General features: G+C 46.3%; 1 protein-coding gene across 3 annotated transcripts in view; it reads left to right on the top strand.

Moving 5' to 3' along the window:
* ICE2 (interactor of little elongation complex ELL subunit 2) overlaps window positions 1-15,228 on the top strand; it is a 135,011-nt gene extending 119,783 nt beyond the window's left edge. For all 3 annotated transcript variants that reach the window (XM_044279861.1, XM_044279862.1, XM_044279860.1), the window contains one exon: window positions 14,940-15,228. In XM_044279861.1, the coding sequence (XP_044135796.1) occupies window positions 14,940-15,113 (174 nt within the window). In that variant the 3' untranslated portion in view covers window positions 15,114-15,228. The remainder of the gene's footprint in view (window positions 1-14,939) is intronic.
* Window positions 15,229-16,371: the final 1,143 nt, after the last annotated feature.

Below are 16,371 nucleotides of genomic sequence, written 5' to 3'. Positions count from 1 at the left end.
TGCCGAAGCCCCTCTAGTGGAATGTGCAGAGAAAATCTCCGTATTCACACCTGCCAAGGACATAACCCACTTCACCCAGAGGGCTAGAGTGATTGTTGATACCGGTCCAAAAGGGCGACGGTATGATAGAAAAAGCTGTGGACAATTAGGCGAACGAAAAGGGAGAGTACGTATCTCATATTCCCGAAGGCAGGTCACTGGGCAGAGGGCAGGGGAGTCCGGAAAACATGGATAAGAAACGGACCTGATACTAGTCTTGGTGCGTCGTGTGATGTTGAACACAACCCCATTGGGAGTGAAGGATCTAGCGTCGTAATCCAAAGCGAGGACGTCGGACACCCTCTTGCAGGAGATCAAGCAAAACAAGGAAACCAGCTTAGCAGAAAGCTGGCGAAGGGTAAGGTCCGTATTTGAAGGCCAGGAGGAAAAAAGGGACAGCACGGAGGAGACATCCCACGTAGAGGAAAAACGAGGTCTGGGTGGACGGGAAAGATGGGAGCCTCTAAGAAGACGGCAAACTAGGGGATGCTGACCCGCCGGGCACCCCCCAAACCCGTGGTGAAAAGCAGAAATAGCAGAGCGGTACAAGTTGATGGTACGGTATGCTTTACCGTCCTCAAAAAGCGAAGTAAGAAATTGAAGCACATCTTGTTACAGGGGCTGAAACGGGATCCAGGTGCCTAGCCAGGCACCAATCAGTCCAAGATCTCCAGGCTGACCGATAAGACCGTCTGGTCCCTGGAGCCCAAGCCTCGTCCAATAGGCGTCTAGCTGAGTCCGAAATTCCAGCAATGTTCCTGGGTTCCCTGAAATTCTGCACGCCAGAAGTTGGAGGGAGCCTTCGAGGATAAGAGGATGCCCGAGACCCGAAGGATCTAACAAGAGGTCCGGGAAGAGCGGAAGAAGTAGAGGACACTGAATTAAGCACTCCAGAAGTTGGGGGAACCACGACTGGGTGGTCCAAAACGGGACTATAAGAACAAGATCCGCTCCCTGAAGGCGGGTTAGAGTTAAGACTCGTGGGATCAGAGCGAACGGAGGGAAGGCGTAGGAAATGTGACCTGTCCAATCTTGAAGGAATGCATCTACCGCCTCTGCGTCTGGATCCGGACGCCAGCTGTAAAACCGTGGGAGTTGGGAGTTCAGACGAGACGCAAAGAGGTCTAAATAGAAAGGACCCCAACGGGATGAAATGGATGAGAAGACTGTGGTGTCTAATCTCCAATCGCTGGAGTCCGACAGAAAACGAGAGCTCCAGTCCGCATGGGTATTGTGTAGGCCCGGTATATACTCTGCCGACACCGTGATCTCACTGGCAAGGCAGAAAGTCCAGAAATCCCGCGCCAGGTGGGATAGGGTTGTAGAATGCGTGCCTCCCATGGCATTGACATACCTGACTGCAGAGATGTTGTCCATCCGTAATCTGATGCAAGCCTTGGTCAGGTTGCTCGCGAAACTGCGAACTGCAAAAGAACCCGCCAGCAGTTCTAAGGCGTTGATGTGAAGGGCAGACTCCTCTACCGACCAACGACCTCCAGTAGACACACCGTTGCTGTAAGCTCCCCAGCCTAGAAGGCTGGCATCTGACTCTATCGTGATATCCGGACGGGGTCGAAAAATCGCCTTCCCATTCCACACTTCCAGGTTGTGGACCCACCAAGACAACTCATCTCTGGTGTCTTCGTCTAAGGTGATCAAATCCGCGTAGGATGCTCCCGATTGAAGGTGGGCAATCTTGAGCCTCTGCATGGCCCGATAATGTAGAGGAGCTGGGAACACTGCTTGGATGGACGAAGAGAGAAGGCCTATTATACGGGCCAGGTGGCGTAGGGAGACTTGTGGAAGAGAGAGGGAATGAAGGAGCTCCTTGCGGATGGCTCGCACTTTGGAAGGAGGGAGACTGAGGGTCTCCGTGGATGAATTGATGGTGAAGCCTAGAAACTCTATGGACTGGGCCGAAGTCAAAGTCGATTTCTCTAGATTGAGAAGAAAGCCCAATCGAGATAATAGGTCCATGGAACATTGCAGATGTGTAAGCAGGACGGAAGGGCACTGGGCCATGATGAGGATATCTTCTAGATAAATAATCAGACGAATCCCTTGACTGCGGAAACAGGAGATGACCGGCCGTAGAAGTTTGGTGAAGCACCAGGGGGCCGAAGAAAGTCCGAAAGGTAGACATGTGAATCTCCATATCTCCGAGCCCCAGAGAAAACGAAGAAGATCCCTGGACGACTCGGCTACCGGCACTGTCAGGTAGGCATCTTTCAGGTTTAGTTTGACCATCCAATCGCCATGGAGTAGCAAATCCCTGAGAAGGTGAATGCCCTCCATCTTGAAGTGCCGATACCGCACAAAAGCGTTTAGGGCCCGAAGGTTGATTACGGGACGCATTTGACCTCCTTTTTTGGCCACCAGGAACATACTGCTTAGGATTCCCTCCGTGGATACGGGAGCTCGCTCTATGGCACCCTTCTGACATAGCGCCGTCAGCTCCTGATGCAACAACCGGCGCGTTGAGGACGGGAGAACTACAGGATGTGGAGGGGGAATTTGGATCTGAGAGCAAATCAGTTCTATGTGGAATCCCCGTACAGTAGAAAGAACCCATGGGTCGGCAGTGATGGTTGACCAGACATGGGAAAAAATATGGAGTCTGCCCCCTACCCAAGGGGTCAAAGAAGATGTTGGAAGTCGACTTACCGAAAGGGCGTCGGTTAGATGAACCCCTGGCTCCGCGGGAACGCCAAGTTGATCCTCGGGTGGGGAAGAAGGCGGGTGGCTGCCGGAACTCTTGTGTGTAGGGACGATAGGGGAAGGAGCCTCGACCCGAACCACGGGTCTGGTAGGAAGAACGGCCGGACAGGCGGCCCCTGGAGCTGCCGGCCCTGTGAGAGACCCTACCCTGGAATACTCGTTTCATCGAGGTCTGGGCCTTGTCAAGGGCAGTGAAGGCTCCTACGAACCGGGACAGGTCCTTTATAAAGGAGTCCCCAAACAGTAATCCCTGGGCCTCTTTACCTGCCTCTGTGAGGGCTAAATTAGAGAGTTTGGGTTCTATTTTGAAAAGAATCGCCTTTCTTCTCTCTATGGAGAGTGACGTATTAACGTTGCCTGTTATGCACACAGCCCGCTGAACCCATCCCCGGAGTTCCTCCGGATCCACCAGTGAATTCTGGGATTTGGCTGACTCAGCCATTTCAAAAATTTTTGTTAGTGGGCCCAATAGGTCTAACAGCTTGTCCTGACAGGACTTTAAGGCCGACTCTAAACCCTTCTTTGGGTTCCAGCCCGATTTAGAGAGGAATTGACACATTTTCGGGTCAACAATAGGTGTCTCACAGACTTTATTTGGAATAATGGGTCTGGGGCACTCAGCTTTCATTTTATTGCGCGCCTCCTTAGAAAGAGGCTGGCGCACTCGGGCTTCTAGGTACTTTGCCACATGTGAGGACGGGAGCCAATCTGCAGACCTTGGGTGATGTAATGTATCGGGATCAAATAGGGGCTCACCCTCGGGATCTAAAATGGCTGAGGATTCCAAAGGAACCTCCGTGGAAGCAGACCGTGGCATGATAGATCTTGAGGATGGACCTGGAAGGTCCGAATCCAAAAGATCGTCCTCCTCCAAGTCCTCAAATTCAATAGAACAATACTGAGCCTCCTCATCTGAGTCGGGTTCAGAGCCCGAAACATAATCTTGTTGCGCTCTAGCGCTTTTCCACTGCCTCGCCTTTTCTGCCTGGCGGGCATAGGCTCTTTTGCGTGAACGGGGCACGCCATCTTGGGTGGCTTCAGTTCCACCAGTGTTAATGGTTCTGGAGGCAGGTAGTAAGGTCTCAGATGGATGGGACCTAGAAGTTTTGGAGGAGGAGGGGCCGGCCATAAGGGCTTCAGAAATTGAAGTGGATATGGCCGTGGACATAGACCCCATGGCAGCCTGGATAGCTGCAGTCACTGAACGCTGAATAGCCGAAGTTTGTGCCTCTACAGACATGGCAGCTTGTTCTTGTGTATTAGAGGGCACCTCCACAATTTCAGGGGAAGATTCACACCCACCCATATTCACTTTGGACATTGTATAAAAACGGGGTATTATTAATAGAGCCTAATGTGGCTTATCAACAACAGGCTAGTATTAATAGGACCTAATGTGGCTTATTAAACAGGGCAGTATAAATATATAGCCTAATGTGGCGAAATGGCAACAAAAAACCCTCAAGTATAGATAAATATAAACTAGCGGAGATACACTGAGGCTCCGGCAGCTCTTCTGAGGAGAATCGGCGCAAATCTCGCGAAATACCGCGAGATCACGCTCGATTCAGAGAGGAGAGAGCGGGATGCGCGCGAAAAACGCCGGAGACCTGGTGAGGTAAAATGGCTCGCGAGATTTCGGCCGCCCAGAAGGAAGAAGAAGCGGAGCGGCGCAGAGGTGGCGGTGGGTGACGGGAGTCTTATGAAGCGGCGAAATGGCCGCACAGGGAGTGGGGTCGAAACCCAGCAGCGCTACAGGTGGGAAACTGAAAAACCTAAAAGGGAAAACTTTTGCCTAGGGGAAAAAACCAATAAGGGCAGAAAGGAAAGAGTGGGGAGGAATGACACACCTCACCGAAAGGAAGACTACAAGGAGAAGCATAAAATATATAATATATAATATATAACATATAATACAATAATACTAATAAAGCTCAGCCCACAGACAATGAGACCACTGTACTTATCTGTGAGGAGAGCAGCAAAGAAAGAGGAGTCGTCGACAGTGGCTAGAACTGTTATACTGGCACAGTGGGGAGGAGTCAGTTGCCATGGTTTCCACTTTGATTGATTTGTTCGTTTTTTGCTGCTATATGATTTTAGTAAAGAAAGAGATAGCAATAGGAGCCTCCGTGTAATGTAATAAAATTAGGATTTACCAGCATAATAGGACTTATCTACATAGCGGGACGTTATCCATATAGCTACATACCTACCTGGTGTATATATATTCAAACAGCTGAAACGCACAGATCAGTATGCGTCACTGCGGATTCTACTTATGAGACAGTTCATCTACGATCTCACATAGGAGACTGCGCATCTAGTATCCCATTTTATGTTAATGTATGTTTTATGCCAATGAGTTTTATCGATTAATAAATTGCATCGTATTTTTACCAACATATATCTGCTTGGTCTCTCACGTGAACCCATATGTTTGAGTGCCGGTCTATTTTAGTACACTTTTTTTTTTTTGGAATATCTCAGGAATGGTACGTGCTAGAGAGCTGAGACCCAGTATAAAACCTTCCCGGACACCTGATGTACCTGTGTGTTAAATTTCGTGATTTTTAAATGCGACAGTGCGGATTCTTTTAACGGACATACACACACACACACACACTCAGCTTTATGTATTAGCTGAAGGACGCGGCTTCGCTCGGGTATATTTAATCTATTTCATTTAATGTTTGTGTGTGTGTCGTTAAAAGATATCGACAGTATCCACTATAACAGTGACAACTACAGCACTCCGCCGCCTTAACAGTGACCCCCCCCACAGTGCCCCGTCTCCTTAAAATGGGACCTCCACAGCAGCCCACCCCCTTCACTTTGACCTTCACAGCAGCCTTCCCCTTTAACAGTGAGTTTCACAGCACACCACCTCCTTGACAATGACCTCCACAGGGGCCCGCCCCCTTAACAGTGGCCTTTACAGCAATCTGCCCTATAACACTGACCTCCATAGCAGACCATCCCTTAACTGTGACCTCCACAGCAGCCTGCCCCTAGGGTGACCAGAGGTCCAGTTTTAAGCCGGACAGTCCGGTTTTCAGACTCCTTGTCCTCCGTCTGGCGCAGGGCCTGGATGGACACAAGGATGTCCTTTTGAACAGCTCACTTTCAGACAGCAGCACTGTACTTAGAAGTAGATTTTTAACTTAATTTTTCAATCCCTGTCGGCTGAGGAGGGGGAGGGGCCTAACCGGATTGGGGGCATGTCCTTTTCAACAGCTCACTCTAAGACAGCAGCACTGTGCTGTCTGAGTGTGAGCTGCAGGGAGAAAGTCACTGTCCCTCCCACCTCTGCAGCTGACAGAAGTTGATTTTTAACTTCATTTTTTTCAATCCCTGTCGGCAGAGGAGTGGGATGGGTGTGGCCTAACCGGACCAGAGACATGGCTTAGTGGGACTCTCGGCCGTGTGCATGAGGCCTTAGGAGAGGCTGTCAAGTGTCTCAAGTTTATCTTGTACACCCCCCTCCCTTGTGAAGTAAGTGACATATTCGATTCAACTATCCTATTCTGATTATGATCCTATTATAATTTTTAGCGTATGTTTTAGGGTTATAATTCTAAACATTGTGTATACCTCCTATGTGTATACCTTCTGTGAGCTAAAAGATAAGATTTCTCTTTTTTATACTAATTGTGCCGTTTCTATTCACTTGGAAAACATACTGTGACGCCCCATACACTTGTGTTTTTATTGATCAGCGGGGGTGCCAGGACTCGGACCCCCACCAATATGATAATGATGACCTATCCTGAGGAGAGATCATCATTATCCATTCCTGGATAACCCCTTTAAGTGCTATTCCTTATTGACCCAAATGGGGACATAAGATGGCAGATATGGGTTGATTTATTTTTTTCTGTTATGGTGTTCACCTTGCTTTATATTTTAATTGTTTGGACACAAGGTAATACCAATTATGTATTATTATTTTTTTTGTTTATTTTATGCCTGGTTTTATTACCTTTTATGTTAAATTGGAAAACATTAGAATTGCAGCCTATGGTGATTGTTACAGACAGGGGCTTAATATTAAGATTGCAGTGACAGGCCTGGGAGTGTTCACAAGGCCCCAAGCTGCCATGGCAACCAATCAGCACTCCATGATTTTGACACAGGAGAGGGGGTTTGGAGGACAGAGGGAGTTGCCCTTCCTGTATCTAAGTGCCGAGATGCACTGTCATAGAAGGCAGCAGACAGAATTGATAGGCATGACAATTACAGGGCCACACATTAGTGTCTAACAATAATGGATACTATCCCCAAAGGCAGGTATAATGACATAGCCAGATTCCAATCCTTAGCTGAGTGATGGTATTCTCCGATGGGCAGAGGACATTTGTGATGCGACTTCCTATTGCACCAATAGACATGAATGCAGGCTCGGACTGGCCCACAGGGGTACAGGTGAATCCCCCCCGTGGGCCCCTGAGCAAAGGGGGCCCCTAGTCTCCCACCTCATGCACAAGTGGCTCATAGCACAGTAGACTTACTGCACTACATACATATATTTAATGTACAGCATCTTAACCAGCCTATGTTCATTTAGAAAACTCGATGGATGCATGGATGGAATAAGGTTAAGAAGGCAGACAACCTTGCTTCCTCAAATGCCCATGATGACCCAGGTCTGCAAAGGATCGAGTTACTTTTATCTGTTCCCTTCTGTGATGGTCCACATCATTGTTTGAATCATAACTTGTGCAGCTTTGGATGACGGTCTGTTTTTGTCTTGTTGCTTATCAATCAGTAGGTCAGGCCTCTTCATATTTATTACCATTTGATGGACCACACTATCCCTGTGTGGCCGAAGCACTTGGTACCAGTTGCATCTTATATACTTCTAGTGTGCGCATGTGTCATGACATTTTGATTCACAGTGTGTACCAATTAGGTGATTTACTACTGTATACTAACATTAGCCCCTGATAAACCCTGCTTGTTAGAGAACCGCTCACCTCTCCTGACATGCCCAGTTTAGTGACTACTTGCATTCCCCATGTAAAAACATTCCTGGAGCATTCATTCTTATGACTCTGTGTTGTGCTATCCCTGTATTATTCCATCTAGAAGTTTATAAATGAATTTTCAGCAGTCTGCAGTAAGGGCTCATGCACACAACTGTATTTTTTTTGTGCACAATTTTGTGGATTGGATGCAGACCCATTCATTTCAATGGGGCCACAAAAGATGCGGACAGCACACCTTGGCCCCTCAAAAAAGCTAGAAAATGTTCTATTCTTGTCCGTATTTGCAGACAAGAATAGTCATTTCTGGCCTGAAGAACGACTTTCCGATCCGCAGAAAGCGGAACGCACACGGCCGGTGTCCGTGTTTTGCAGAGCCACAATTTGCGGTCCGCAAAAATGTATACGGTCACGTGAATGACCACTGAGGGCACAGATAGGTGTTATCAGTTGTGGGGGGTGTATCTCCACAGGTTGCCATTATTCAATCAGTGTTGCCAGTGTTGGACTGTGCAGGGACACACGCCCTCTGGTAACACCCTCTGTACCGTTACTGCATACTGCTGGAAATTCTGTTATAATTGTTCTAATAGAAATAGGAAAGGGATGGCACAGCATAGAGCCATAAGAATAGATGTTCCAGAATTGGTATTACATAGAGAATGCAAGTTGTTACTAAAACAGACATGTCAGGTGAGGTGACAGGTCCTCTTTAAGTAGGAAGGATGTCAGGCTTTTTGCTTTTTCTGTAGCCATATATGTGTATAGTAGTGACCATTGTCTGTGACTTTGCTGTGGTACAATCACATGCATGCATTAAACTATCTTCCTGGTATTAGGGACATGTACAGGGCCTAAAGGTGCATTTACATGAACCGAGAATCGGGCAGATTATCGAGAACGACCGTAAATGTGCCACCGATCACCCAATGAACAAGCGAAGTGCTCATTCATCAGTTGATCCTTTCATTCATACAGGCACCACCAATCATGGCTGCTGGGCAGCAGATCGTGCTGTCTAAACAGTAATCCCTTGTCCTCCTACAATGAAGGAGATCTCTGCATGTAAACGTGCTGTCTCCTTCACTGAATGAGCAGCCGACTGTCGAGAAGGAACGCTTCCTTCCCAACAATCGGCCGCTCAGTCGCCTGTATAGGTTTTGGATAGCGGGATCCCCCTTATCAGGGTGGGCATTCCAGGGACTTCATAGGGGATAGAATCATTTTCCCTTTCTCTGGCTTTCTTACAGTTCAGTGTGCACCATTCTGTTTGGTTTGACTATTTTGACCTGGTTTCATTTTACTAGACTATTAAAGGTATATTTTATGAGTGATTATTTTCTGTGATTTGCCACGGGTGGGTGTTTGCTGTAAAACATATTCTGCATCTGCCGTTTATTCAGCAGTCTTAGTTCCTGAGCCCGCTTTTTATATTCCCTTGTGATGTACATGTACGTCACAGTGAAGGGGGAAAAGAGCTTAAATGACATTATTCCTTATTTCCTTTATATAGTGTCAACATATTCCACAGCACTGTACAGAGATTCTCATCTCACATCGGTACCTGTCCCCATTGGGGCTCAGAATCTAAATTCCAGATGAACCCATCAGTATGTTTTTGGAGTGTCCGGGGAAGTGCACACAAATGTGGGGCAAACATAAAAACTCCAAACAGGTATTGCTCTTGGTCAGATTTAAACCCAGGACCCCTGCGCTGCAAGGCAACAGTGCTAACCAATGTACCACCACGCTGCCCAATTCATCATGAGAATGAGGGGGGGAAATAGCAGCATAATACATTTATAGTGTTGAAGAGACTCAGCAGAAGATTACGAGATCCTCAAGATCTTTTAATAAACCTCTTGGAAAAGATATCATGGGGTGCAAACAAAAATGTCCAAAATGTGAATATAAGAAGGCAGGCCTGGTTTACTGCCTGTGGCAAAGTCCTGCAATTAAGAGGTTTTGGGAAGAAGTAAAAATCCTTATACAGCGCGTTAATGAGATGTGATTATCATTATTCCATTAGGATCTAGATATATTTTGTCATAGAGGCATAATTCATTGGATATGCTTGACAGCTAAAGAATCTATTATGAATATAGGGCCATCAGTACATCTGCCTAGAGAAGATAAAACTATTTTTTTAAACCTGTCAATGGTTAAAGGGGTTGTCCCACGAAAAATATTCTACAGTTTTCAAACCAGCACCTGGATCTGAATACTTTTATAATTGCATGCAGGACTTTTGTCTCCGCTTAAAAATCATCTTCTGAGCGGAAACATAACGGACCCCATTATAATCTATGGGGTCCTAAGGGCTCTGTTTGGCGTCAGTTATGTGCCTTTTCTGTCCTTTCCGTTCTCCTGCTCCAAGACGGAGAAGGAGAACGGAAAGCCAGAACGGTGATGTGAACGAAGCCTTAGCGCGGTGTACTCACTTTTGTTGCCAGCGGTTTAGACATTAATGGCTGTGAGTTGAGTTATTTTGAGGCCACACCAAATTTACTGTTATACAAGCCATACACTGACTACTTTACATAGTATCAAAGTGTCACATCTTCAGTGTTGTCCCATGAAAAGATATAATAAAATATTCACAAATATGTGAGGGGTGTACTAACTTTTGTGAGATACTGTACATGCATATCTTGGGAAGAAAAACTCCATAAATCAGCCTAATGAATATCATTTTCTTTTAAATATGTTATACATTTATGATTCTCTCTCATTTTAAAAATATGTGGCATTTCTTAAAGGGAATTTGTCACCATGATTTTGGTCTATTGCCTACAAAACCACCAAAACTGATGGAAAGTAGAACTGGCTTAGTTGCCTCTAGCAACCAATTAGATTTCACCTTCCAAAGGAACTCTGAAAAATGAAAGGTGGAATTAGGGTTGGGCGATATCAAAAATATTCAGATGATAACGAAATTAAGAAATTTATCGCAATAATGATATATATCGCGATAAATACCCATTTAAAAGAAAAAAACACAAGGTGACGTTATACTGTATGAGGGCAGCCACAAGTAGACATTATACTGTATGGGGCAGCAACAAGGAGACGTTATACTGTATGAGGGCAGCTACAAGGAGACGTTACACTGTATGAGGGCAGCCACAAGGAGGCGTTACACTGTATGAGGGCAGCTACAAGGAGACGTTACACTGTATGAGGGCAGCCACAAGGAGACATTATACTGTATGGGGCAGCAACAAGGAGACGTTATACTGTATGAGGGCAGCTACAAGGAGACGTTACACTGTATGAGGGCAGCTACAAGGAGACGTTACACTGTATGAGGGCAGCCACAAGGAGGCGTTACACTGTATGAGGGCAGCCACAAGGAGACGTTATACGGTATGGGGCAGCAACAAGGAGATGTTATACTGTATGGGGCAGCCAGAAGGAGACATTATACTGTATGAGGGCAGCCACAAGGTGACATTATACTGTATGAGGGCAGCCACAAGGTGACATTATACTGTATGGGGCAGCAACAAGGAGATGTTATACTGTATGGGGCAGCCAGAATGAGACATTATACTGTATGGGTGGCCACAAGGAGACATATGAGGGCAGCCACAAGGAGACGTTATACTGTATGGGGGCCGCCACAAGGAGACATTATACTGTATGGGGGCAGCCACAAGGAGACGTTATAATGTATGGGGGCAGCCTCAAGGAGATTTTATACTCTATAGGGGCAGCCACAAGGAGACATTATACTGTATGGGGGCAGCCACAAGGAGACGTTATAATGTATGGGGGCAGCCTCAAGGAGATTTTATACTCTATAGGGGCAACCACAAGGAGACGTTATACTGTATGGGGCAGCCAGCAGGAGACATTATACTGTATGGGGGCAGCCACAAGGAGATGTTATACTGTATGGGGCAGCCACAAGGAGATGTTATACTGTATGGGGCAGCCAGAAGGAGACATTATACTGTATGGGTGGCCACAAGGAGACATTATACTTTATGGGGATAATGGGGGCCACAAGGAGACATTGGTTTGGGGCAGCGGCCAGGCAGCCACAACTTGGAGACATTAATTGTCACACTGTATGGCAGTGTTCGCCGGGGCAGCAGCCACAAGGAGACATTACAGTATCAGGGGCAGCAGCCACATGGAAACATTACAGTATGGGTGCAGCAGCCACAAAAGGAGACATTACAGTGGGAGCAGCAGCCACAAGGTGCTGCCCCCCCCCCCCCCCCCCATGTCTTATGGCCACCTGTGTGACCTGCCTGCCACCATTATACAGTAATTCCTTCTTGTTGGTCATGGAGGAGGGAGGGACTCGTGATGGCTCATTTCCTGCCTGCCTGCTGGCTGCTATTTCAATGTGCAGTGCGGAGCATGCAGATAGTTGCATTGCAGGCAGGCATGAAGGACTGACGACTGAGTAGGCCAAGGTCAAACAGAAGACATATAATTGGGGCAGAGACATTGCACCTTTAATAGCTGCCCGTCCGGCAGCTGTGATAAAGTTCAACTTCTGACTGACTTTCCCGCCACTCGCTCGCTGCTACTGCGCTGCTCAGCCTGGGCGTCATCTGATTCCGACGTTAGACGTCGGTGGGCGGAGACTGCACCATGGGAGTAAGCGAGGAGGAGCCTGGTTGGCCGCTGCGGGAGGCAATTGGTGTGTAATGATGCAGGGGCGGGCGGCCGCAGTTTTTGAAGCGGTCAGCGCACATGACCGCTTCGTGTGATGTCACAAAATCCAGCGGTAATTGGGAAACAGCGATATCGCCATTTTTTTTATACCCCGGTATATCGCCCAACCCTAGGTGGAATCTGATTGATTGCTCTGGGCACTTAAGCCAGTGTTCATTTACACCATTTTTGATAGATCTCCCCTCTTATCTGGAATACTAATGTAGTACTACAGATAGAAGTCCACAATTATGGCGAAAGATTCCATTTAAGGGTTGAATGGCGCAGTAACTAGTGTCTGTGGCCGCTAATCACGATCGCTACAAGCATGACTTGTGTTCAGAAGTGGCACATTTAGGGAAATGCAGATGTCGCAAAAATCTTTATTATGTACTCGTTTCCATGGGATATTGAGTCATGAATGTTCTGTTTCTGAGCCAACTTGCCCACGCTGTCAATTTTCTACATGTTCCTAAAACAAAAGTTCTTGTAGAAATCTTTCAGAGAATGAACTTGTAAATCTCCTCCCTTTATGGCTGGCTGCCGGCGGGGCTGAGGGAGTTGTCCTGCTGCAGCCAGTGGTTTTACAAACTGCAATAGGAGACAAAATCAAAATTCAAGAACAGTTTTCTTTCTTCTTACGAGCAGGATGCATGCTTCCTTCAGCTTTCTGCCCTCCCCACTTCCACCTTCCATCTCTTATCTACAAGGGGGAGGTGTGTGGAGCTTTTCTCAGGTGAAGCACATAATGGCAGCGCTGCAAGTTTCAGCCCATCTCTGGCACTGCAGAATAAAGAAGCCTTTCTTCCTCTAACACACCTGAGTTAATGATGGCAGAGCCTCATGTTTGTGTATAAATAGGATTAGATTTCTTCACAGGTAACGCAGACCTTCCTGTAGACCGCAGCAGTTCTCGGGAAAGGAACGCCAGAGAGAACCCGCTGTCTGTGATCACTGCTCCCTTTTACTTTTATTTGTGGTGAATTGTAGCACATCAGTGGAAATGAATCTATGTGACCAGATAGCTGTACACATTAGAAGGCCAAATAATCTTGATCTGGAGGGAAGGAGCAGACAGGTTTTCCAGAAAATCATGAAGATCTGCTGTGGCCAGGTTTAAAGGTCCCTTTACGCCGACCGATGATCTGGTAGATTATTGGGGATTATATTGTTCTGCTGGCATCAAAAATCATCATTCCTGTGCAGCAAATTGTGCTCTCTAAACAGGAATAATGATTTAAAGAATTCCTGTACAATGGTGAAGACAGACACAGGTATGTCCAAGGAAAGGCGAAGAGAATACCACTTCACAATGCATTTGGAAAGTCTTCAGACGCTTTTAGTTTTTTCACATTTTGTAATTTTGCAGCCCCCCCATCATCCTGCACTCAATACTCCTTAATGAAAAAGTGAAAACAGAATTTTTTAATTCTTTGCAAATTTATTGAAAAGGAAAAAAATAAAGTCTTGCGTTGACATAAGTATTCAGACCCTGTACATAGTTGAAGCACCTTGGCAGCGATCATGTACCTTTCCCATCTAAAGAAGGGACTTTGTCACCGAAACGCGTTGTGGTTTTATAATCAGTAAAGCTTGGACTTTCTTCAACTGGTTTAGTGCTGGAGTCCATATTTTCCACTGTGGTTCCTTGAAGTCCCCCAGATCTTACAGTTTAAGGGAGAGTCCAGGTTGTTCCAAACTTCTTGCATTTATGAATTATGAGGACCAGTGTGCTCTTGGGAACTTTAAGTGGTGCAGAAATTGTTGTGCCCTTCTCCATATCTGTGCCTCTCATGTCTCCTCATGGCTTGGTTTTTGCTCTCTGATATACATTGTCAGAGATCTTAGGTCACCTGCACACTGTGTCACAGCAGTGTGGCACAGTACCAGCAAAGTGTGTAAGATTACTTATATCTCATGTCCACTTTGCAGATTTTCCCATGCAGAAATTGACCAGCTGCACAGATTTAAAAATAAATAGCATGTCAAATGTTTGCTGTTTTTAGCTGCGGATTTCACACATTTCAATGGAAGGTTGAGATCTGCGGCAAAAACGCATCAAATCTGCACAAAAATCCGCAGTTAGACATTGCGGATTTCAATGCGGATGTGCTGTAGAAATGCACGTAAATCTGTGTGCAGGTGGCCTAATACAGACAGGCGTGTATCTTTCCAATTCATGTTCAGTCTACTGAATTTACCTCAGATGGACTCCAATCAAGTAACGGTGCATGCACGAGACTCAGAGAGTCTTGCCACAATGGCAGCCATCCTAATACAGCCTCATCGGAGCCAATCCATTTTACCGCATGTACGGAGATAGAGATTTTGATTAAATTAAGTGATAGTGATGAACAAATCGGGTTCATCCAAAGCATTGAAGACTTTCCGAATGCACTGTATATCGCCTGACAACAACTATGAGAACTGTAATGGTTGCCAAATTTGTATTTTTTTTCATTTAAAACATGTGTTTTATCAATATCAGACACTGGTTTCATTGTGTATTGTTTATTATGTTCTTAGTCACAGCTACATGAACCACAAAAAGCTCCCTGCAAAGAAAAGACCAAAGTTTCTCCAGCAACCTATGCATCTAAAGTTACCAAGGCAAAGCAGAAAGGAAGAAATAGACGAAACAAGCTGAAGGCGAGACAGAAGGCACAGAAAGCCGCAGCTGCATTGCAAGGAAATAAATGAGCAGTGATGGTCAGTTCGCAGTGTTCGCCAGCGAACACATGCGGGCTGCCATTTTTAGTAAGGTAGACTCACCCGTCCGGCGATGCACAGGTAAGCCCTTACCTGTGCCGGGAGCCGGTCTGAAATCAAATGCGGTCACCAGGAGCAGGCAGTTCAGAGAACAGCCCGATGAAGGCACCCGGCAGCTGTTCTCGGAACTGCCTGCTCCCTGTGACTGCATTTGATTTCAGACCGGCTCCCGGCACAGGCACAGGTAAGGGCTTACCTGGGCATCGCCGGACGGGTGAGTCAAGATGGCAGCCCGCATGTGTTCGCTGGCGGACACTGCGAACTGACCATCACTGTAAATGAGTCCCTGTATAACTGAAGATAGTGCTTCCAGGCCACGCAAGGTCTTTGTATATTGTGTAAGAAAAGACTATGGCAAGCTAAAACGTTGATAATGTATTGGGGGCTCTATCATGTCCTGTCTATATAAGCCCTTGTAAAGTCTCTTGTTACAAGCCTCAAATGTGAAGACCTGTTCGATTACAAGAGAATATCAACTTGCAACTACATCATCACTTCATGAAAAAATCTGAGAAAGAAATGCACCTCCTGGAAGTATAAAGAATCTCTACCTGTCCAACAAGACAAAGATAAGGAGGTTTCTGGTACAACTATCCAGATTATATTCTGCATTTATTCAGAAAAATATTAAAAACGAATTTGTATTATTCATGGAAGTCCAGTGTTATTGATCACACTATTGAAAGATGCCAGTCTAAAGGCTCTATTAGACCTATTTGGACCAATAATGGGGAACTAGTGCTCACAGGAACGCTCATTCTTGATAATTGGCCCGTGCACTCGTGCCGCCAGTAAACAAGCAAATGGTTGTTTGTCGACTGATTTGCATCAGGATGAAAGATGCACAATTATCGAGCAGCACTTCTCCCTGTGTAATCAGGGATGTGCTGCCGATAATGGAACTGAATGAGGGGGAAATGACTGTAATAGAGTACCCATGGACGTTTTTATCGTCGATTTGTTGCTAGACCTGCCCAATAAGTCCAGGTGCAGGTGGCAAATAGTGGTCAATTAGAAGTGCTACCTGTAGCCGCTGATGTGCACATGTAAAAGCACCCTCAAAGTTACTTGGGTTAGAGAAGGAATGCCCAACCAGCGGCCCTCCAGCTTTTGCAAAACTACAATGCCCTGACAGCCTACAGCTATCAGCTTACAACAAGGCATGGTGGGAGTTGTAGTTTTTTAACAG

This window comes from Bufo gargarizans, chromosome 2 (assembly GCF_014858855.1).
Source record: "Bufo gargarizans isolate SCDJY-AF-19 chromosome 2, ASM1485885v1, whole genome shotgun sequence".
Classification (NCBI taxonomy): domain Eukaryota; kingdom Metazoa; phylum Chordata; class Amphibia; order Anura; family Bufonidae; genus Bufo; species Bufo gargarizans.
The sequence above is the reverse complement of the archived record's forward strand: the minus strand, read 5'-3'. Positions and strand labels throughout refer to the sequence as shown.